General features: G+C 35.7%; 1 protein-coding gene across 7 annotated transcripts in view; it reads left to right on the forward strand.

Annotated features, from left to right (window-relative positions):
- Window positions 1-23,104, forward strand: part of GALNTL6 (polypeptide N-acetylgalactosaminyltransferase like 6) — a 528,873-nt gene that overhangs the window by 216,569 nt on the left and 289,200 nt on the right. For all 7 annotated transcript variants that reach the window (XM_084518899.1, XM_084518896.1, XM_084518894.1 and 4 more), the window contains one exon: window positions 14,282-14,420. In XM_084518899.1, the coding sequence (XP_084375025.1) occupies window positions 14,282-14,420 (139 nt within the window). The remainder of the gene's footprint in view (window positions 1-14,281; window positions 14,421-23,104) is intronic.

The raw sequence follows: 23,104 nt of genomic DNA on the forward strand, positions 1-23,104 counted from the left end.
TCAGATTGTGAAATAATATTTCACTGTATTAGTTAAGTGGTGTTTAAGTGGTGTTAATTAGTTAAGTGGTGTTTAATATTAGTTAAGGGGTTTAATACAGACCTCCTCAGGAGCTCACATTACCACTACATAATAAATGGCTACAGAAGAAGCCAGAAGAGTAACTCTGACTGCATAGCATTTGTTTGTGTCGGAAAATTGTGCCTTTGATAAAACCAACTCTCGCCACTTAAATCTATATATGAAAGGGAGTTCATGTATGTCTGTAAGTCAGAGTCAAGGTTCCTTTTAAGAGTTGTTTCCGGAAAGCATGATGACTCATTGGTCCCAGTACATGAAATAAATATTTGAGGCATTTCTAGTGGTTGATATTAGCTAGATGCTTCCCCAGTTCTTTCCCAGCCCCATCCACACCCCCACACCCTCCTTTGAAAACTCATTACCACTGAAACGTAATTGGTAAGCTAATTTGTAAGGACTACCAGTGTACCCTTCTGTACTGGGCATTAGCGACTTGATTTTTACAATGACAGGCAGAAAGGAAGTAGTATTTCCAGTAACTCAGCAAGAAATGTCTATGAATACGCTATAAACCAATGATACATTTTCTAGCTTGAAACTAGTGTGTAAATGTGGTCTTACAAAAATTTTGGAAGTTGCTTGTCTTTCCTCTTTTTCTTTTCCCCCTGTATTTGCATGTTGGTCTCAGTGTGTGTGCAATTAAAAAAGAAACAACCAAACCAAAGCAAAATAAAAGAAAACACCAAGAAACAGATGCTGACTGCCAATTAACTTATGATAGTCCTAAGGTTATTATTACCCCTTCTGTACTGCTGTAAAGATCTGTCAGTGGACTTGCATCAGTATTAGTGATGAAGATGTGCTGCTGGTGAATGTATTTAATATATAATGTTTAATACTTGGGGGTTGAAAAGAATGGCTGCCTGGAAGTACAAAGAGAAAAAGAAATGAACACACAACTGAGAGTCTTCCAGAATAGATTTATCTTTGTGTGGAAAGAGAAGGAAGGGAGAGCTCTATAGACCATCTAAATTGAGTTGACTTGTGATATGTGTGAAAATTATCAAGTTTGTCAGTTCAGAGCAATTATAGCTTGGCTCAGTGGCACAAAGAAACATTGCTTTCTTTTGTATTTCAGTTTCCAGTTGTTACTTGTTTTGCTCTGAAAGTCCCAATTCAATGAAGGGCAAAATGCATCATCACTAAACTGTGGCAAAAGAACTGTAACAAGTACTTGGCAGCAATTATAACATATCAACACCATACTTTTCAATTCAGAAGCAATGACAAAAGATGAATTTCCCTTACTACTTTTGTATCATCTTTTAAGTTTGAAACATAGAATAAGGTGCTGTCAACCAGATTTAAAGACTCTTTCATTTAAAGATTTAAGGAAGGCTTTCCTTTGACCTAAACCCATGTCAAAAGACCCATAAGAGGAGCTTTTTCCCCCCCCAATGTACGTAATACTGGAGGGAACTGGTTATCAGCACAGTATGATGGTGCCACATATTTATTACCTGCACACTCCTCAGTAACCTTGTGTGTTACAGACTTTATCATCTAGAATAATCATGATGATAATCACAAGAAAACCTTTCCAAAGAAACTAGAAAGCTGTTTACACTCTCAAATTCACCAATTGTTTACCTTACCATTGCATTGTTAAGTCTTTTCGAGGATGATGAATAATGTATTGCTTTACAATGTGCTTCTATTTGACTTTATGTTGTAAGATTATTTTTCATGTATTGAAAATACAACTTTGTCGGTCACACAGCAGATTTCAGCACAATTTCAGAATGTATTTTAGCCTTTTGGCCTTCAAAAGGCCAGCAAGAGATTTGAATATAATAGTCATTGCTATAATAATAATAATAATAATAATAATAATAATAATAATAATAATAAATTAATGGCATTATCAGTATTTTTAAAACATGGAGTCAGTCTTGCTTTTGCTATTTGTCAGCTATTTTACTCTAAAAAGAGGTCTATACTTTTATGTTTTTAAATCATAGTTAAGTAATTTCAGGTTACCCAGGCTATTTCTTGCATTTTGCATGCTAATTATTTGAATAGTAATAATAATTAATAATAATTCTAATTTGGATAATAATAATTATAATGTGTTTTGGAAACCAGTCTATGTCTGTGAGACTGCTGATACTTCCAGTTGCTCCTTGCATTGTTGTTCCACAGTAGCCTACAAAAGGTGAGACTGATCCTGAAGCACAGTGAGCTTCATACACAGTGAGTGTATAAATCAGGGAAGGACTATTCTTTGGAGGGCAAGATGGCAGACACCTTTTAGTGCTGGTTACCTTGTCCTTCCAGGTCTGCTTTCGCGCCTTCAAGGACAGGAAGGCAATTCTTTTTATTGGGTACTTTGAGTCATTCTCCGGGGATTTTTAGTTGGGAGACTAATCTAATTGTAATATTGTCATCCAAAAAAAAGACTCTAAATAGATAACAGTTTGTTTATATTTCTATATTTTTTTGTTCCCAGCTTTTACTGAAGCAGTTATACTGGGAAGAAATCCAAGCTTAACATGCTTCAGAAAAAAGAGAGAAAGCTTTAAGGTGCTAAAGTTATAGAGGGTTGACATCTTAATTTTTTTTTATTATTATTATTTTTTCCCAAGGATTCTAATGTTTTACATGGAAGCTGGGAGTCCTTGACTACTTTTTGGCAATGTCATAAGCTCAAGTAACACTTTTTCAGTGCGTATCTGTTTTATTTGGTAGATAACAACTACACATCTCAAAAATGCTAATCAGGAAATTCATAAAAGGATGGATTCTTGGCTACAATTTTAGCCTACTGGTGAGGCTCAGTTTAGACCTATCAATTTAGGGAAGTTTAGTCTCAGCTGTAAGAACTAAATTCAGGAGCTAAATCCCTGTTTTGAGAAGGCCCTTTAATAAGAAACTTTGAGGGCAACAGTCTCACTGAATGCCTTGATAAAGAACAGTTAATGTTTAATATTTCTTAGTCAACTGATACAAACAAATGGGAAAAGAGAAAAGTAAAGGAATTGATCATGAGGTTTCTCATTGCTTAGTGTACAATCAGGATGTAATGTGTAGGGATCTTTTAATTCATTTATTTATTTTTAGGATAAACTCCTGTAGACATTAAAATCCTATTGAAGAATAGCTTCTTTCAATAACGTTAAGTGTATTTCATGCCTGTTCACAGGCCATCAAGATGATAAATGCATTGTAAAGGAAGTGAGCTCATTAGTAGCAGTTTGTCAGCTTCAAATCTGACTTTAGCAAAAGCATCATGGATTTTGGAAAATGTATTCTGAAAATATATTGAAAACAAAAGAATAAAGACTCAGTAATAAGAATGAGTTTATCTTGGTATATCAAAAATTGAGAACATTTTAAAATGCCAGATTTAATCTTATATAGAGATTCTTCCTCAATGTCAACAAGTCTTGATCCTAAATTCTCTGTTATAATTTCTCTCAACTTCAGCTAAACAAATAATGTTTTGAACAATTTTAAAAGTTAAGTTCACTACCTGGGAAAGTAGGAAATGATTTCTCTATCATTTCTTAAATTCATAGAATGGTTGGGGTACAAGGGATGGTTTTCAGAAAAGGAACGTAACTGATGAATCAAAAGAAGACATGGAAAGGAGGAAAAAGGATTGGGATACAAAGTGTTACTTTAGGTCTCATGGGGGAAAAAAAAAAAAAGTACTAAAAAAAGTAAAGCATAAAGACTTAGGCAGACCAAAGCCAAGAACATGTCATAGCTTGAGTTTCAGTTGTTTATCTGCTGTAACTGCACCTTGCTAAATCTTAGCATGTTGATTCAGTTCCTTGAGATCACACAGCATGCCTTGAGGATAATTCTCATACATCTGAATTTTGGGGAAGTAGTTTGTTTATTAAACTAGGTAATTACATGTATACTCAGTGTCAGCCTCATAAACTAATGATTATCTGAGAACAATGGCACTGAATTTGATAATGTTGTAGGTCCACGTGGACTTGAATATGAGATAAAACATACATACTACATGATGAAGTTACTGTCATGGCCCTGAGTTTGCCAACTCCCTTTGCTTATAAGTCCTCTTCTTAGCTTTACAGAAGGAGGAAGGATGTTACTGAGTTACTGTGTTGGGAATCAGCTGGCTTAGTTCTTGTTCCTGAGTCTGCCTTTCATTGTGTTTGTAATCTTCATAAGAATGGCTATAGGCTTTCTTCTGGTGGGGATTTTACATGCTGAATTTATGGATTCTTTCTCTGTGGGATGCACACCATGGGGTAGTGTTTCTTTTGCACACTGTGGACTCATGCATAGTTAAATTCCTTTTGCCAGGCTGTTCCATCTCATTTATGCAACAGCCACAAACCCAGCTCTGAGAGCTAGTTTAGGTTGATTTATGAAAAGAAAAAAGAAAATAAAATCTTAAAAAATTCCCACTAACAGAGTTGCTCCATGGCACACCCTGTTACTTTCCTGTGATGGAATACATTACACAGCACGTGCTTATAATATGTCTTAGAATTAAGAAACAAAAGGGTAAGAGAAAAGTCTTGTGTTATTTACAGCTGTTCAAGGCCTTTAATTTTATATTTCTGGGCCTCCTAAAACTGTATCTGTGTAACTGCAATTTTGCATTAACTTCAAGGAGCTGCTCAGTTCTTTTATGGTAGTAACAGTTTAGTTTGAGCTTTTCCAAGAGATCAGCTTGGACACTTGCATTAATTATAGAAAACTTGCTAGCACTAGAGACTATTAGAATGCTTTTTTTGAGACAGTTTTGTGTGAATTAATTTATTTCAACACTGAAACAAACACTGCTATTAATAGTGTTTCTTCAGGTTACATAGTAATTCCTTTTTACTCTAGCAGGTCATTCGGTTGCTAACCCAAATTTGTGAAGCCTTTTTTTGTGGTTGAGCTGTGTTTCTCACATGCTTGCTCATTCAATGTTTACAAGGTTTGGCTCTGATTAATGGTCTACAACCAGTCTGTTCTAACGTTAAATGAGAAAAGCGTTCCAGTGGCTGTGGCATTTGGTGATAAGTAGACTAAGTAGAAGATGTTCTGTGCATCCCTTGGCTACAGGGTTGTGATTAGATCCAGCTCAGCCTGCAGAATTCTGCTGAGGATATTGCTGCCCTGCTGTAGTGATAGAGCAACTCATAGCAAAACAGCATGTGTTGCTGCTTATCTTACATTGTACACAGCAGCTTTCTAAATGCTCTGGACATATGAAATGGTGTGTTTTGTTTTGTTTTTGTTTTTGTTTTTTCCCCCTTCATTTTCTTAAATCTAGACTTATTGAAGTGGGAAATGGGGTAGAATGAGTCTTTGTGCTTGCCAAGCCATTGTAGTTCTTGAAGCAAGTGTTAAAAGTGATAGATATTTCTAAGATATTTTTATTTATTTTTGTGAAGTATTTTTTTCAAACCTTCAGACAGCTTACTTTTCAGAGTTCAAATGCAGTCACCCTTTTGCTGAAACACAACAATGCCACAGATAACCTCATGATGTGTTTTGAAGCAATCTCTTCCTCCCTGCAGACTGTATTTGTGCTCTGCAAAGCATATGTTGGAACTTCACAGGCTATATTTTTAGCGTTTCAAAAGGACTAAAAAGGCAAGGGATATACTACCCTAAGGAAACATAGGCTATAAGATTTAGGAATTAATTACTGGCTGAGAAAGTACACATGTTTAAGATAAAGCACACTGTCTGGATATAAGTAGCAAAAATAAAATGAGTAATGTAAAAGTTATGAACACAGATGGCTTTTTTTTCCAATTGTTGGCTGTATAACACACCTTTTCTGCTACGATGCAACTGCTAGCAGCAAGAGCCAGGCTGAAATTTGTAGCAATATCAAGTAAAGTGCTAGAGAGAAGCAACAAAGTGGTATCCAGTAAAGATACCTTCAAGCTTCCAGGAAGACCACACAGAGCACTGCCATGCCCCTAGCGTATACAGAATACTGTTAATCCATTCCTTCCACTTCATGGCTTCTTAAAATCTCATGCCATTTTTGTAATTGAATTCTGACCCAGAAGTTACAATCTTAGATTAACATGAAGAGATGATTGAGGCCTAGTCTATGAAAATCTGGAAGTTATGTCCACTGTAGTTAAAAATCTTTTTTTTTTTTTATTTAGATATATATTTCTTTTAACAGAAATGCTTCTTAAACATAGTAAGATTGTGCATGTAAAATAATTTAATTTCAGAGGTTCCCACTCGTCCACCTAATCTCGTCTTCTTTCCAGGAAATGTTCTTATTTTGTCTAGCTCTTACCAAGTATGGAATTTCATTTTGTTAATGAATGGGGGAATGCATCAGCACCGTGAGTATATATCACATTTCTCTGTTAGCAAGAGGTTCCTTTCATTGTTATCTCATGCTAGCCATAAGCAAAAATACTCTAAAGATCCAACTACACTACTGTATGAATGTACACTTTCAAAATTTTAGGGAGCATATCTCTCCTCTCTGTGTTTTTGGCTTTGTTTATTTTTTCCCAGTTGTAGTTGTGAGCAGGCAGTCAATATCAAAATTTAGAGCTATATCTTTTTCTTCCAACCTATGCTATTTGTATAAGGACAGTCCTGAAGAAGAAGCACTTTAGTTTGTATTTCTCATGCCAACCATCATGTTACTGTAGCAGCAATTCTGAAAGCACAAGGCCTTATGTTTACTCCCAGTAACATTTCTATACTGCTTACTGAGGACAATGTGATCCTTGAAAAGAAATCTTGTATATGCTACTGGCATCTGAAGGATAATAAAATAGTAGGAAATTGAATGCTTTCTACCAGAAAACTGGAGTGAATTTTGGATTGTTTTCTGTAGTGGTTTGATCTTGAAACAGTAATAAATAAATTTTGTTACATATTTATAAATGAGTGATTTATTCTTGCTTAAAAAATGCATTGTTCGGGATTTAGTTGCCAGGGTTTTTATTTTTCCCAATTGCATAAGTAAGATTTGATTACAGCTGTGTCAGTAATGCTAAGGAACAGCCTTTTATATTGCTTCAGAATTTGACAGTTATATAATAAATTATTTAAAGTATTGTAAATCTTAGTGCAATGGTTTTCCAAGTTGTTACTAGATAGAGTAGCAAAAAAATAAAACAGGCATTTTTGATCACATTTTCATTGATATAAAATCAATTAAATTGCTTTCCTATAAATCAGACTCATAAAGTTATACAACTAGTGGGACACTGAGAAGTATGGGAAAAGTAGAAGACATGATAAATGTATTTCAGTTTCTACAAGTTTGGTTGATTCTGAGGAGAAAAAAAAATAGGAAAAAAAAAAACAAAAAAAAACAAAAAAAAAACCTATACAGAATTCCAGCAATTCGTCCCCTTCTTTTACATCTTACACAATTCACAGATACTTAAGATGGGAATCAACCTCACTAGATGGCCAAAGTTGTATTGATCATCTCTCTGAGGCACAGCATCATTCTTTTCTTTACCATTTATGGCTTCCACTGTTCACTGGCCTGCCTATCCCATTGTTTCACTGCTTTTATGGTTAGAAAAATTTCCTTATTTTCTAAATGAAAAGCCATAACATGTATATACTTTTTTTTTTTTTTTTTTTTTGTACTTGATAGTCCCATTTGATGTGCAGACTTCAGTTTCACATGAGCCAAGTGCAATTTTCATGTTCTTACTCTTTGCTCTAGTCAGCAAAGAATTTCCTTTGCATTTCTTGACCTAAAATCTCCATGCTTTTTACTGGAAATGAACATTAACATGTAAAACCATAGAAGGCATTTGTTCATAGCAAGCAGAACCATCCTTAGCGTGAAAGATGAAAGTCATTTGACCAAATACATGTAGCTTCCCCCTTCTTTTTCATGAACTAGTATGTACTAGACATGACTCTTGAACCATGTGTGTGTAGTTCACCCATATGTCTTTCAAAGGTTTCAAAACATAAAATTTGCAGATGGGATCAGAACGCCACCATGTGTATATACTGTAGGAGAAACTGAGACATTTACTGTCAAAAAAAAAAAAAAAAAGAAATCCTATTTTGTGCATTTATGAAATCACCTCTCTGTTCAAGATAATTTAACCATTATTTTAGCAGATGTGCTGCATGCCTTGTCCCTATCTGTGAGGATGAATGATATAGAGAAGCCTTTGAAATAAAGACCATTTCTTAGTCTTCAAATGGGAATTCACCTCCTACCCGCAAAAAAAAAAAAAAAACAAAAACAAAAACAAAAACAAAAACAAAAACAAAAAAAAAAAAAAAAAAAAAAAAAAAAACCAGAATATGGTGGCAGTCTGAATTCAGAATGGACAATTATAGTATGAAATCCATCTCCACAGCAGAAAATAGAAAACTTGAAAAGTAGCAAATAGAAAACTTGTATACAGCTGTGCTATTGAAGTGCATACTTATACAGAATTTTGCCTCATTTATTTTTCTATGCAGAGGCCTTTTCAATGTTAAATTAAACAACAACAACAACCACCACAAAAACATTGGGAAATACAGGGGTGATGTAAAAAAATAGTACAAATTACTTTAAACAGTTTTTGCCCTCTGACTTCCATTGGCCACTTACACTGTGACTCCTGTATCAGGGAACATAAAAGGCTCTTGAGGAGAAGTTAACATGGCAGGAAGGTGAAAGATTATGCCTACCACAATTTTTTATTTTTTTTTTCACCTAATGGTCTTTATTTCTCCTTTTACTACTTCTACTTTTATTTTTTGAAGCTGCTGTGTGAATGCATTCATTTTGAATGTGTTTTTGTGTCTGCTATTGCTAAGAAATGTAATCACTAACCTCCCCATCGCCCCGGGACTTCAATTTTGTATTGAAACATCGATTTAGTATAAGATAAGAGCTTTTCTCTCCATGGGAATATTCAGAAGAGAGAATGGGCTCTGAAATTACATGTGAGGTGCACAGACAATGTTGTAATAGATTCTGGATGGAATATTTCAGGGTATTAGACAAAATATGTAATATATTTTAGAAAATAGCAAATTTATCTGTTATTACAGGATAAGCAAGCTTACTTATTTTTAAGTTCATGTATTAAAATAAATTTATTTAGTCAAGCATTTAGCACATGGAGAATTCCCATTCCTAATTACAAATGTTATATTTGGACATGCTTAATGCTTAAATATTTTTGTAAATTATAGCCTTGACTTGGTGTGACTGTGAAGCTTTGCCTGAGTGAACTTCCAGCAGCGGGTATAAACAGTAAAAAATTCAGATTTTTACATAGTTCTTCCCCCAAGAAACTGAGTGGGTTGTGTTCTTTATCCACTTGGTTTCCTGTGTTAAAAAATAAAAATAGAAACCAGAATCTATTGTACTATGTTTTGTTGTTTGTAATTTTATCAAGCAGCATCCCTTATCCACTGCATGTGGAAGCTCTGCAGAACTCTTCTGTTGTGTGCTCAAAGTGATTTACAGCTGATATATTTTGCCAACAATACCACTGTTCTGTTTATAATTATCATGCCTGGCAACTTTACAGATGTGGCTGATCCAGAGACATTATTCTGCTATTATACATTTGTACTGAGTATACAGAATGTTTCTGAGTTTCTTCTCACCCTAATCTTCTCTTCGTGCCACCTGCTGTTCAAGAAGTTTTGTTCTCCTGCTGCTGCATCTGTATTTAATATAAGCAGAAGATGACTTAACTGAGGTTTCCTTAAACTCTTAGTTGTCAAAAGCTATCAAGCATTAAACTTAAATTAATTAGGGCTAGGTATAGGGTGTATTATTTTCCTTGAGGATATTAACATCCTCAAGTGAAGCTAAAAACAAAACAAAACAAAACAAAAACCTTACATGGCATCTAATATTTGACCGTGTCTATAGTCTTGATGTCTATAGTATCTTACTTTAACATTTGTTTTTTTGAATATCATTGGGTAAGCATTTTCAGGGGGTGTATTAACACTTTTACAATAATGTAATGATAACTGATGTAGAGATGTCAACTCCAAAACTAACATGGTATTTAAAAAAAATCTGGCATACTTTCAAAATGTTGTCTACAGGGAATACTGAGCTAAAAGTTAAAATCAAGGTATAAGAACCCTGTAATCAATAAGATTAGACAGCACTATAAATTAAGAAGTACTGTTAGGGTTTTTCTTGTGCCCCAAAAGGGAGCATGCTGGGGGGAGTTTGGGGCCCAGGCTGAGCACTCACATCATTCTAGTTCATTGATTCTTCTGCTACTTCCCCCATCTTGAAAAATCAGAATCTGAGTAAGTGAACAAAAAGTTCTGTTTGTCCCTTTTTTTTTTTTTTTTTTGGGGGGGGGGGGGGGGAGGGGGATTATTTATGCTGCAAGTGTAAAAGCCAGCCTCAGACAGGGTTAGAGTTGGGTTGCTTTGATCCATCACATCTGCGTCAGCCCTCTTTTAAGCCCACAAAGGCCAAAAAAGTCTCTGTTTGGGTTTTCTTGCTCTCACTATTGCCTACATAGTACATTATAGTCCTGATACCCTTACAGAATTGCTACTTTGCCTCCAGGCAGAACAAACAGTGTAGCAGGGCTCATCTCGATCTGTCAAAGGGTTTGAAGTACACTTCGGTAGCCAGCAACGGGACAGCCTCTCCATGCTCTTTTCACCAGAGTGCTACTCTTAGTGTGTTGTGAATTTTCTCTGTTCGCTCTGGCATTTTACATAGACTTTTGGATAGTCCAGCTCCAAACCAGTACACACTGAAGGCAACTGCTTTCAGTAATCTTGGAAGGCAAGTTGATAACAGAAGAGAATTTTAATGTGCTTACCACAATTTTTAATGCTGAAGAGACTCCTATGTGGCAATTTACTGAGCCCTTCAGGTTTCCAAAAGTTCTCCAAAAATTGTACTTATTTCTTTTATTATTATTATTCAACTTCTAAGCTAATTCTTCCTCTTCTTCCCAGGCCACTCATAAGAAATGGCCTTTTTTTAACCTGAACTCTTCTAGAGAAATTAATGAGATGCTTTCCAGCTGGAGCTGGTGGGTGGCAGGAGCAGCTGCAGGGTGAAAGAGCAAGCAAACAAGAAAGCTTAGAGAAATACCCATTGGATTCTTAAAAGCCCACAAGCTTCTGTTAATGGTCTAGGGTGTGTATTTTAATGTAGTGTTAGGACATAGTCACGCTTCACAACTTCTAATGCATGTTATGACCCAACTTTTGCACATGTACCAACTGGTATACGTGCAAAAGCAATCTATATATTGCAGTGGGCCAAATAATTATGCAGCACGGCATGAGAAAACACCACCTGTTCCTGAGTTGCTCCATATCAAAACCAATATCTATCCTTTTGATTTATGTGATTTTTGTGCATAGTGATAGTACTTCATATTCAGTGAGGAAGACTTCTCTTTAAAATTACTTGTCTTCAGTTTTAGTAGTAGGAGATAATGAAGAAATGGCAGTACCAGGAAAAACACTCTTGAACAGTGAAATAGAATCCTTTAAGAAAATCAAAGCGAAGTGAAGAAACCACCTGTCTTGATACAGAGTGAATAGCAAGAATATACAAGGAATTATATCTTTAAAAACATCTGTTAGCAATAGTGTGTCTTATATAAGTTATTTATTCTAGAATTTCTATTATACTAGTGATTAGATGGATAAGTCTTTTATTGAAAGCAAATTCAAACAGTTACCTACTTAGAGTACGTTATTCTAAGCTTATTGTTATTGTATTATGGAAAAGATTTGATATGATTGTACTACGGAATTTTAAGTAGCATTGTGAATCCTCAGCTTGTTTCAATATTGTAGTTGCACATCACATTTAGTATGAAACCGTAAAGATTCACATCTTAGTTTCAGGTTTTATATTCTGTTAGTTTTAAGGTGTGATAATGTGCATCTCAGGGATGTTTGAAAATAAAAATGACAAAATGAAATAGCATAAGCAAAGAGCATTTCAGAATGCGAACTTTTTTTCCTTTGTAAGTAACAGTAAATATTTTCATTAAGAATTAAAGTGAAGTTGTAATTATATGCACAAAATTTGGGATAGAAAGTGAATACTTTATCTGCAAAAATTTTCTGAAATTGTGTGACTACACTATCTTTAATTATACATTCTGTGTTTTAAACTTTTGCATGTGTACAATATGAAATACTTAGACTATAGACAGAGGTTCGTAGGCTTTGAGGATACTACTGAATATTTTTCAGCTTTCTGATGCTTTTCTCTTCATCCCCTCCTGCAGTTGCTCCTGATTAGCTGAGGATCAGGTGGCCTTGGTCACTAATCAAATCCAGTTGGGAAGTTGATTAATTTCCTTAAAAGAGCTCAGGTGAAAAGAGGTGTTTTCTTCTGAGTGAGCCTGGTGGGAGAGGAGCAGAGAGGTTATAAGCTGATCAATTAGACGTAGAGGAAAGCGTATCTTCTTGAGAACGTGAGTAGGCATGAGAGACTTATGAACTTTGAAGGGCTCATCCTTTGTAAGAATCAGGAGGATAAAAATAGTTGCAAAGAAGTGAAGACTTCTGTGTTTTGATTTTTCTTTGAAGTGTTTTTTGTTTGTTCTCTGCTCTGTGACTGGTGGAGTTGCCTGAGGTAGGTACTAAGCAAGCCAAGTGACTGATGATGAGAACTAACTTGGGAATGAAAAGCTGGAATTGAAAATCTGTGTTTTGCCAGGGAACAAGCAGCTGATTTCTTTAGGGAACTTAAGTGAGCAGTTTCTGAAACCAAATCAGCAATGCTGAGATATTAGAAGCACTGAGTACGTCTGGCTTGTCCCTTAGAGTGCAAGGGTGTTCAAGGAGCCCAGAGCAAAACATTTGGTTCCATTTCCATTTGTTCTGGAAAATTGGATGGCCTGAACTTGAATGCTGAAGTTGTTTTAGGAAATGGTGAGCATAGGGAAGTGCTCGGCCTGCTAAAATGCTGTGTGTGTGTGTGTATGTATGTATGTATATATATATATACATATATATATCAAGTACTCAGTTTCCTCCTATTAGTCAAAAGGAGTATTGTTGAAACTCATCCTTTTGTTCATGATTTTGCTGTGAATCTCACTTCTGATTCAAAAAGGTCATACTTAGTTTAATTTAAAATTTGAATTTTTATGTACAAAATGACTTTAAGCTGATTGTGGCCATGGGAGGAAAACAATCTGAGCGAATTGAGAGCGGGCTTCTGAGGCTTTTTCTTCCACCTGCTTCATGTGTTTATATCGGAAGTCACTGGAGTATTGCTTTATCAATGAGATGCTTCACTGTGGAATTCTTAACCCAGGTAGAAGGCAAGCACCAGACATTTTGTTTTTCTCCTTTATGCTTAAATAGAGTTAATCTAAAATAACAGTATAGTAGCACTGTACTGTTCATAGCAGAAACTACTGATAATTCTAGTAGATGAGCCCTTCATCCTGCAATCTGAGGTGCTTGTCACAATTGAGATGTGTGTCCAAGTACAAAGGGAGCTAGAGCAAAGAGCTGGTATTCCTTGAAATTGTGTTTGAAGTATTGCTAAAGGTAAATTCAATCTCACTGTTCTGCCAGTTGGCAGAAAAAAGTTGGACTTAAGAGTCCAACTACATAACTTCAATATCATTAGTAAACCTTGATATGTTTTGTGAAAGTTTTGTTCTTCTTATAGAACTATGGCTAAGGAATTTAGAAAATGATAGGTGTTTGCGAATTTTAATGTGGGGTATTATTACTATTTTTTTAGTTTAAATAAATGCTCTATTACATTGGGGTGAGGGGAAGAAGAAGAAAAGGCCAGTGTAACAATGAAAAAATGAAGTTGTAATGAAGAATCTGAAATTGATTAAAAGCTATTTTCCTTTAATTGTAAGATAAAGTTCTATTTATGTGCCAAATCATATCCAAGGAAATAGGACGAATGAAAATGACTTCCTTGTTCCAAAAATGAAGATGGAATTAAATTTTGTTCTGACATTTGTCTGGGTGTATGGAATTTGCCACCCACTATGTGCCAATCCCTCACATTGGAGAAGGAGCAAACCCTGCACTAGAAAACTTTTCAGAGCAGCTTTATGCCCCTTCTGCAGCACCTTTTCTGTAGCCTTTGCTAAGCTATCCTAGAAACATCTCAGCAGAGGTTATTTTTTCTTTTGTATTCATCAATACAGGGTGTTACAAGAAGTTAGAGATACTCCGCTCAGTATGTTAACTGAAGTTCAGACCATTATTTTTGTCTTTGTAGTCCATTCTGTGCTATCAGTCTGAGGCAAATAATTGTTTCCTTCCTTTTTAGGGAAAGGTGAACATGGAAAACCATACCCTCTCACAGAGGAAGACCATGATGATTCTGCTTATAGGGAAAATGGCTTCAACATATTTGTTAGCAACAATATAGCACTGGAGCGATCCCTGCCAGACATCCGACATCCTAAGTATGTAAATTGTTTCATGGACTATTTGGTTTTAAAGTTTTTCTTTTTGTATATCTCTAAATAACCTGTTTTCCTGTAATGTGAAACATGAATACTCAGCCAATGAAGTGAGACAGCTTCATTAAATAGGAAACAGCAAGTTGGTTGCTGTTCTTAAATCATATTTTCTGTCTTTTAAACTGGCCTCTCATCTTATTAGTAACATGCTGAGACTGTACAAAGACTCTTTTAGTTGCAAAACGATTTTGATGGTGTTTCTGGGTAGGGATTTCTTAGGCAGATATAAATAACATGAAGTAAACTTTATCCAGGTTCTCGCTTGTTGAAGATGTTGAGGCTGGTGGCTGACTGACAAGTCATAAGTGCATTGGTTAAATTTTTGGACTCCAAAATGTTTGTTTTTTTTCTGTAACTAAACCAAAAGAATCTAATTGTGTTACAGTTTATCAGCTGTAACACAGATGATACTAATGCTAGTGTCGGACTATGTAAATATAATGAGTGATGGTGAAAATGCACATGCAGAATTAGGGATAGTTGAACGATAGTGTGAAAAAAATTCTTTAATAGCATCTTTAATAGCATACTCTTTAAAAGAGTATTTTGTAAATAACCACTGAACTAAGAATGATCATGCAGTTCTCATTAAATATATACTTCCTTTCATGTTCTGTAACTTCAGATCTCTTATGCAGAGCATAAACCTTTCTGTACCTAACTGGAAATGGTACGTATGCCTTTCTAAGGCTCCAGGCTCTAGTGCCCTAGAATCCTTCTGAGCTCTGAAGTGATGATTTAGCTTCTTTCTGTGTGATGTTCTTCACTCTTCTGAGTGTTGCAAACCTCATTGCTTTATTACACTGTATTTACAGTAAAATTCAAGCCCTGCTATAGCTGTGTTGAAAGTTCTTTTAAGTTCATTTATTTGCATGTGAACAGTGACAAACCTCATGCTAGGAAGATTTTCATTTACATTCAAATTCTTGTTTTCACCACTGCTTTCATGTGATTAGTATATGGGGGGAGCAGGGGGAGGGAATCTCTATGGAGAAAGGTATTAGGGACAAAATCTTCATGACAAGCTTGATATTTTCTGTGGGATACAATTCTCTTTTTTACGATTACGTAGTTTAAGACAACTACCTATTTCTTAACCCATATAAGATTGCCAGGTGAATTAGTTTGAAATAATCTGGGGAATGGAACAGAACTTGAGAGCTTGATGGAGTGGGAGCAGGTGGGAGACAGGATAGATCACAATATATCATGGCAGCTTCTTGTTTCATCAGATGTGAGTACTATTCATTCTTTGAAAAGGACAGTTCATGTTTGCATAGTAAGATTTTAAAAAATAACTCAGAGTGGAGGAATTCACCCCAAAACTATTTAAAAAAAGTCATTAGAGGTGTCTTCTATTTAATTGCCACATTGCATTGTTTTGAGAAAACAGTTTATTTTTATAACTTACTATTGTTTTGCATAGAATTAAGTGAAAAGAAATAATGGTTTTCATTAAGCCATATATTTTTATATGCTTCATTTGCTTTCTAGTTTGCCTGAGTTATATACAGTTTCCCTGATGTGATTTATAAGAATTCTTCCAAGAAGTTGAGTTCTAATGTACAGCTGTAGAGCATCAGAGTTGTCTTAAATTACATTGTTGGCATAATAAATATGCTCATCAAGCGTCCTTCTCTATTAGTAAAACCACAGAAGGCAATTACTAAATACAAAAGAGAACTGACATGTCTATCCTCCCTTTGTGTTTTTGCAAGTTGCTCTTCTGGCGATTTGTTTCTCACCCACTACTGTCTGCACGGTCAATGACATTTCCCTGCGTGTCCCCAGAAGCAATGTGTACAATGTGTTGTCAGAAATGACATATAAGGAACAAGTCAGTAGTACACCATCCTTTCTGTGTGCCCCTCTTCTTCCCTAGCCCAGACCATTAGGGACTTTCACTTAAGTCTCTCACTTGAAAAACTCAAACCTTCAAGGTATCTGCATCCATTTTCGTGTTCCAATTCAGCTATGATGTTCAATGCAGCCTCGTGTGACTGATGTTATGGTAGTGTCCTGAATTAATTGACTTGTCATGGCCATCTAACCTTCATTATGTTAAGCATTTGTAACATGATCTCTCCATTAGTTACTGCATCATCTTGTAAAGGCAAAATATTTATATTCTTAGTTTGCATACTAAGAAGTACGCTAAGGTGACAAAACTAGGCTCTGATGGTTATACCTTGAAACAAGTCTGGGTTTGGCTTAAAGAACCAAATAAAATGGTTTTCTTGCCATCAGTAGAGAAACTTCACAAAACGAACCTTCAGACTCATTAAAAAACTGGGTAGTGAATCTTGCAGTTCAGGTCAAAAGATATTTAAGCAGCTGTAGTAGTTCCTATGTTTCTGAAATCATGTTAGGAAGGAAAAAAAAATTCAAAAGCTTGGACCAAATAAATTTCAAGTGCCACCTCTAAGAGACTGTTTTTCTGGAAAGTATGCCAAGACAGCAGATAACCAACATTTGCTCTTTTGAAAATGAATTTTGAAATGAACCTTCTCTTTGGAAATTGGGCTCTAAATTTGCAAAATACTGTTTCTGGTAAGGGGATGAGGGGAACCAAGCAAATGCTTAAATGTCTAAGCTATGAGAAACTCAAGTTCTCAGGTTTTTATAGTATTCTTGTCTTTTTTCCTTCAGGTGTGACATATTTAAAGCATTTCAGAATGATGTATTCAGACTACTTCTTTCCTTTTTAAGATGCTAAAATGTGTGTGCTGTAAAAATCCCTGGAGGAATGAAACAGTTAACTTCCATTTTAAGGCTACCTTAACAGCTTTGCTGTTTCCTTTATATTTTTCTGTTGCAAGTGCCTAATATCTCCCATATTTTTTTCTCTCATAGCTGCACTTGTATATTTTTTTCCGTTTCTATGGGCAATTTGGTATCTTGTACCTGTACCACTCTTACAGAGAAGTTTTCTAACAGTGGATGTGCACAGTGTTACATTAGCTAATTCTCTGTTCATTGCTCACTGTCACCTCTGGCCTTAAGTAACAGGAAATAAAAATACCATTGCTCAACTGTTTTTGTTTATCTGTAGAAATAGGTCTTGCAAGACAGGTCAGTGCAAAGTGTATCTGGGTAAAAACCCATTTCATTTGCTGCTCATATATGGGGTTTGGTTTTGTATTACAACTTTTGCGTAGAAAGTATGGTAAAGTGGGCCAATTTTGTTCCCTAGTTTACAGCAGTTATTAGGGAAATTATAGATGTTTATATTGAAGGAACAACTTGGCAAAGGCATCTCTGGTAAGAAATATTCCTTTTGCCTTGGAATGTCTGAGTTGTTGCAGAAGATGGTAAATGGATAGTACAGGTTGGTCATCCTGCCACAGAATCTGGAAAAAATATATATAGCTTTAAGGCTGTTCAGATTGTAGGAAGATGGGATTATTTTTTATTATTATTTTTATTGCAAATAAAAATCTGCAACAGAAATACCACCTCAGTTCATTAGGATTTCAGAACTGATTTAATCAAAGTAAGACTTCTGGTGGCCTAAATTTGAAGGCGACATTAGAGTTTTGGGTAATACTTTGTGCTGGCAATGGAATTGCAATTTAAAGATCTTTACTAATAGAAAAATTATTTCAAAATTCGGAAGAATAGTTTTGTTTGTTTGTTTTTGCTGGCTCATGCCACTTTCTCTAGTTTGGAAAACAACAAACTTCTTAAAGCTAGGAGAAAAAGCAGTGGTATCCTGTTCTATTGGAAATGGGGGAAAATGCTACCCAAGTGTTTACTGTAACAGTTAATTCTTATCTTCTTAACATTCTTAAATATTCTGTGTGTATCAGTTTTGTTCAAACAAATGAAATCGAATCTGATTCAAGTTTTGAATAGCTTTCAAAATGCAATTTTGAGGCTGCAGGGAATGATTGCAATCATCTAGTCTGAACAGAGTATAAATTTTGTGGTGTATCTTGTTTCAAACCCCTAAGTCCTCATAAACAAGGGTATCCATTTTTATTACATATTCTTTCTTGAGTCAAAGGAATTCAAGTTAATTCCAGTTACTAATAGAGTGTGGTGCAAGCATTGTCACTCAAAATATTTCGTGATTTGTGTGTTTGTATAGGTTGATTTCAACAGGGCTATTCATCTCTGTTGTTTGTAGAACGTTTGTTTATAATTTGGATTTGTGAATCTGTGCCTATGCTTGTTGGCTTACCTGAATAATCTATTACCAGAAATCCCATCCTTTTTAGATTTCAGTAGGTATAGATAAAAATTTCAGTACAAAATTAATTTGGTGTTCATATTGTACATTAAGGATGTCCAACTTGATTTCTGTGACATCCGTTTTTAGCATGTATGGTGTGGAGTTGCTGTTTCCAAGTATTGGCTGACTATTGCTGTATGAAGTGGTTGAACTTCACTGCAATTCCCACTGCAGTTCTCTTTTCAGAAGTCTGAGCTGTTCTTGTTGATCTTAAATGTTATATTTCTCACAGACCTCTGAAGAAATGCATTTTCATATTCAAATAAATAGAGGTTTGTGAAGGCCGCAAATTGTTCTGTGTCCTAAACAATAACTAATGAGGTTGTTCTTTTTTAATAATAAAACCCCCACATCTCACTATACCTGTTCTGCATAACTAAAACTCATCAACTCTACCTCCTTATCAGCAGTAGAAGCTGACAGAATGCCCGAATGGTTCACTTTCAAAATATTTGAATGCAGTGAGGTTGCTGCCCCTTGTATTTTTCTTTAAAAGAGACTACAATGAAAGTGCTGTGGGGTTTGTGTGTGTGTGTCTTTGGAATAGCTGCAGAGTTAATGTTATCCCTAATGGTGTTTTAGTAAATTCTGAAGAAAACAAGAGTTACTAGAGATATATTTTAAAAATTCAAGGTAAATGTTATAGTCATACAATCATGCAGTAGTTCATATCTGAATCCTCTAAAATTTTCAGTTATTGTATTGAATATATTGAGTTACTTTCTATAAATAGAGTGCTCTTGTCTGAATGCTTTTAGCATGCATGTTTGTTATATATATATTTTTTACCTGAAAGTCAAAATAAAAACAAAAACAAAAACCTTTAATCTAGCTCTCAAAGATAGTTTCCAATGAATTCCATCAGCATTCTGTTATCTTAATGGCTGTCCTAGGTTATCCTAGCTCAAGAAAAAATTAAAAAAAAAATGAATTGATATTAAGTATGCTGAACTTTGCAGTATTTAATATGGCCAATGGAAGTAATTAGTTATTAGGATTGATCTTCTATTGAATTTTGATTAGATACCAAATGAGACTAAAAAAAGTACAAGGTTTTTCTAGTTGTTTCACTCTTGTGAGTCAGGCAAGTCTTTAAATACTGTGTGTGTATATATAGACATATATATGTTCAGATTTATTTATAATATTTTAATATATGTTGTTGATATATAATATTTAAATATAAAATATTCAAATTTATCATTGGGTAAGAATATTGTCTCCCTATTATTCCTCCCACAGAAGAAAGGGGGGGGGGGCAGGATATGCTATTGACACAGACCTGTGCATATATTAATGGTTTAGTGTTATTATTTGTTGAGAACCCTAAGTCAAACTCTAATCAAAATCAGAAAAAAAGAAAAAATGATTATATTCTGGGTTGATGAAGAATCTTGTAATGACATCTCAAGATGTGGTTAGATGTCCCTAAACTTAGCAAATAGTTTTTTGTGGGTTTTTTTTTTTTTTGGTCTGTTTTGTTGTTGTTGTTGTTGTTGTTTTTTTCCTGTAGAATTCTTTCTAGCTACCACCAGGGAAGGATGCTGGTTCTTTGTGGTTTTCTCTGTAACTGTTTCCCCGGCAGTCAGATTTCCAGCATGATTTTCAAAACAGCTAAGTTGCTCAGAGTGAAGGAGGCCAGATCTTTTAGTTCTGACATCTTGCAGTGGGCTTCATGCTACAGGAGGGGATTTATGGGAGAGCTGAAGCATTACGCGGTATGTGATGCTAGAGAACAAATATCACCTGCCTGTGTGTTGCAAGACAGAAGCATAAATTTGTTCAAGTGAATGCTGAAGTCACTTGATCATTACTTGGTGAACAGAAGAGTAAAGTGGCTAAAAAAGCAAATAAGATGTAAGTAAGAAGCTGATCAAATTGCAAAAATAAGGCAGTTAAGTCTGGGAGTTGCTGCCCCAAAGCGTATGTTCTCAGATGTCTTTTGAAGCATGTACTAGGAAGTGTGGGATTGTGGTTCATGAAGTAATTTTTACTGGCTAACTTCTTAACCAAAAGGATGATTTTATTTCTCCTCAAATAGGGTACTCTGACAGGGTAAAAAGAGAAATAATGCATTTTAGGTATTTTTCATGGGTGTTTGTTAGACAAGTTTGTTAGACAAATTCTGTGGGGAGGTTTAGGTTGGATATTAGGAAAAACTTCCTTACCGAAAGGGGTGTTAGGCATTGGAATAGGCTGCCCAGGGAAGTGGTGGAGTCACCATCCCTGGAGGTCTTCAAAAGACGTTTAGATATTGAAATTAGTGATATGGTTTAGTGGAGGACTTAGTTAGTGTTAGGTTGGAGGTTGGACTCGATGATCTTGAAGTCCCTTCCAACCTAGCCAATTTTGTGATTCTGTGAAATTAGAGCTGGCTGAGTGACTTCAGCTTTTCCTTAAGTATTTAACTGAAAGTATGCCGTGCATTTCCTCCAGACAAAACAATCTTGAATACTCAGTAGCTGATTTTGCTGTTAAATATTTGTTGTTCATGATTTCTTTAGTTTATGTATGCTGTGCAGAGGAAAGTCATTGAAGTGTATAGCATTCAATCAGAGTACTATTTGACTACATTAGTAAATCAGAACTATTAAGTAATTTAAAAAAAAAAAAAACTTTGAAAAATGGTCAGCAGCAAATCTAGGTAAGTATTTAGCTCTACTGGCATTTATAGCATTGCTTTCTCTGTTTTCCCTTACTTTTGTATTTTTGTGTTTAAAAAAAAAAAAAAGACATTAAATATCCTATAGCAGTTTCAGTGTTCACAAAATAAAAATGGACTCACTTTTATTGCAAAAATATTAGTAAACAACTTGGCTGTGTATTTACCTGGTGTACGTGCAATTAAAGCTGTGGCACAAGTTTAGTCTCAGTGCCTGCCATAATGATCTGATGACTAAAAATCTTCTGAGTCTCATCTCTGGCAAACAGGGTCAGCTTTTGGTGGTGCTTGCACGAGTGAGACGGGTTGGCACGGCCAGGCCATTAGCTGGCTGTTGTGCCCCAGCCTCAGGTATCTTCCTGCAGCTTCCTTCCCTCCAGAAGGGGGGAAGATGGCTCCTTTGCTCTTCTTTCCCTTTCTGCCTAATGATGAAAAGCTCCTGGAGAAAGTGTAAAAGTTAGCTCAGAGGCATCTGAATCATCTCTGCCTGCTCAGTAGGGAAATAATTTGGGTACAACCTAATTGTTCAGAGGGCAGATGTCACTGGTACCGAGGGATGCTGAAGAGGCACTCTGTGTGTACTAAACTTGGCACGGCACAGCTACTAGCTAGCTGATTCAACTTGCATCTAACTTGCTTGCTCTTATGCTTAGTTTGACTGGAATCCAGAAACCACAAAACAAGCAAATCCTTTCCCGGTGTTTTGAAAAAGTGTTGGTTCAGGTTTCTCTACAAAGGGTTGCATTACTTTGTACGAATGTTTGCTAGTATTATTTAAACTTCCCTGGCCACAGACCAACTGGTTAAGCACACATTGCTTTTAGTAGGCTGGTGAGAAAGCTGTACACTATTACTTGGGCTGCTTTTCCAGGTGTTCTGTGCACTTACTGCGTAATGTAGTGAAGGTGGAAAGTCATGCATGCCAGAACGTGATGGGCTATGTCCCCATTTCCAAGTCTCACCAGATTGTACCTTGCAGGGTCAGAAATGTTTTCTGCTGGAGAAAAAGAGTGGCCTTCTGTCTCTGTCATGCCTGCTGTCAGTTCCTCTGCAAGATATGTATCGATAGTAACAAATTACATGGAATAATTCCTAGGTGCTTTCTGGTTGCTTTGTGTCTGCTTTTTTTTTTTTTTTTTTTTTTTTTTTTTAAAGCAGCCACAGCTAAAATGGGGCTGAAGATTGATGATTCTCCCTCCACCCCTTTGGTGAGGAGCAGGCTGCAGCATTTAGTAGGTCAATGAGGAGAGTCCAAGACTGATGGCTCTGTTTCTGTTTACCGAAAAGAATTTGATAAAAGAAGTAAGCTGTTTATACAAGCAGAGGAAAGTAGTTCTTGTGGGTTTGAATGCCTTGCATATTGCCTACATTGCAGTGAAGCCTCCCACGCCACTGAGAAAATAGCAAGCTGCAATAAACATCACTGTGAAATCTAAATATAATAGGGAAAGGAAACTGCAGGATATTTACCCTTCAGCCACTTCTGGGCATCTGGGATAGCCAAGTCTATTGGCATTTGACAGTGGTTAAAACCAGAACTTTGAGGTCTCAAATACAATACAGCAATGGGAAAGCCATGCAACTTCACTACGATCAATGAGAAATATTGAATGTGCTGGGGATCCAGACCTTTGCTGTTCACAAATGACTGTGAGGATGATGTATGCTGCCAATTTAATAGGTTCAGGAAAACCTTCTGTATACCTTACTTGTTATTACATATCAATTCTT

This window comes from Aythya ferina (genome assembly GCF_964211825.1).
Source record: "Aythya ferina genome assembly, chromosome: 4".
Lineage (NCBI taxonomy): Eukaryota > Metazoa > Chordata > Aves > Anseriformes > Anatidae > Aythya > Aythya ferina.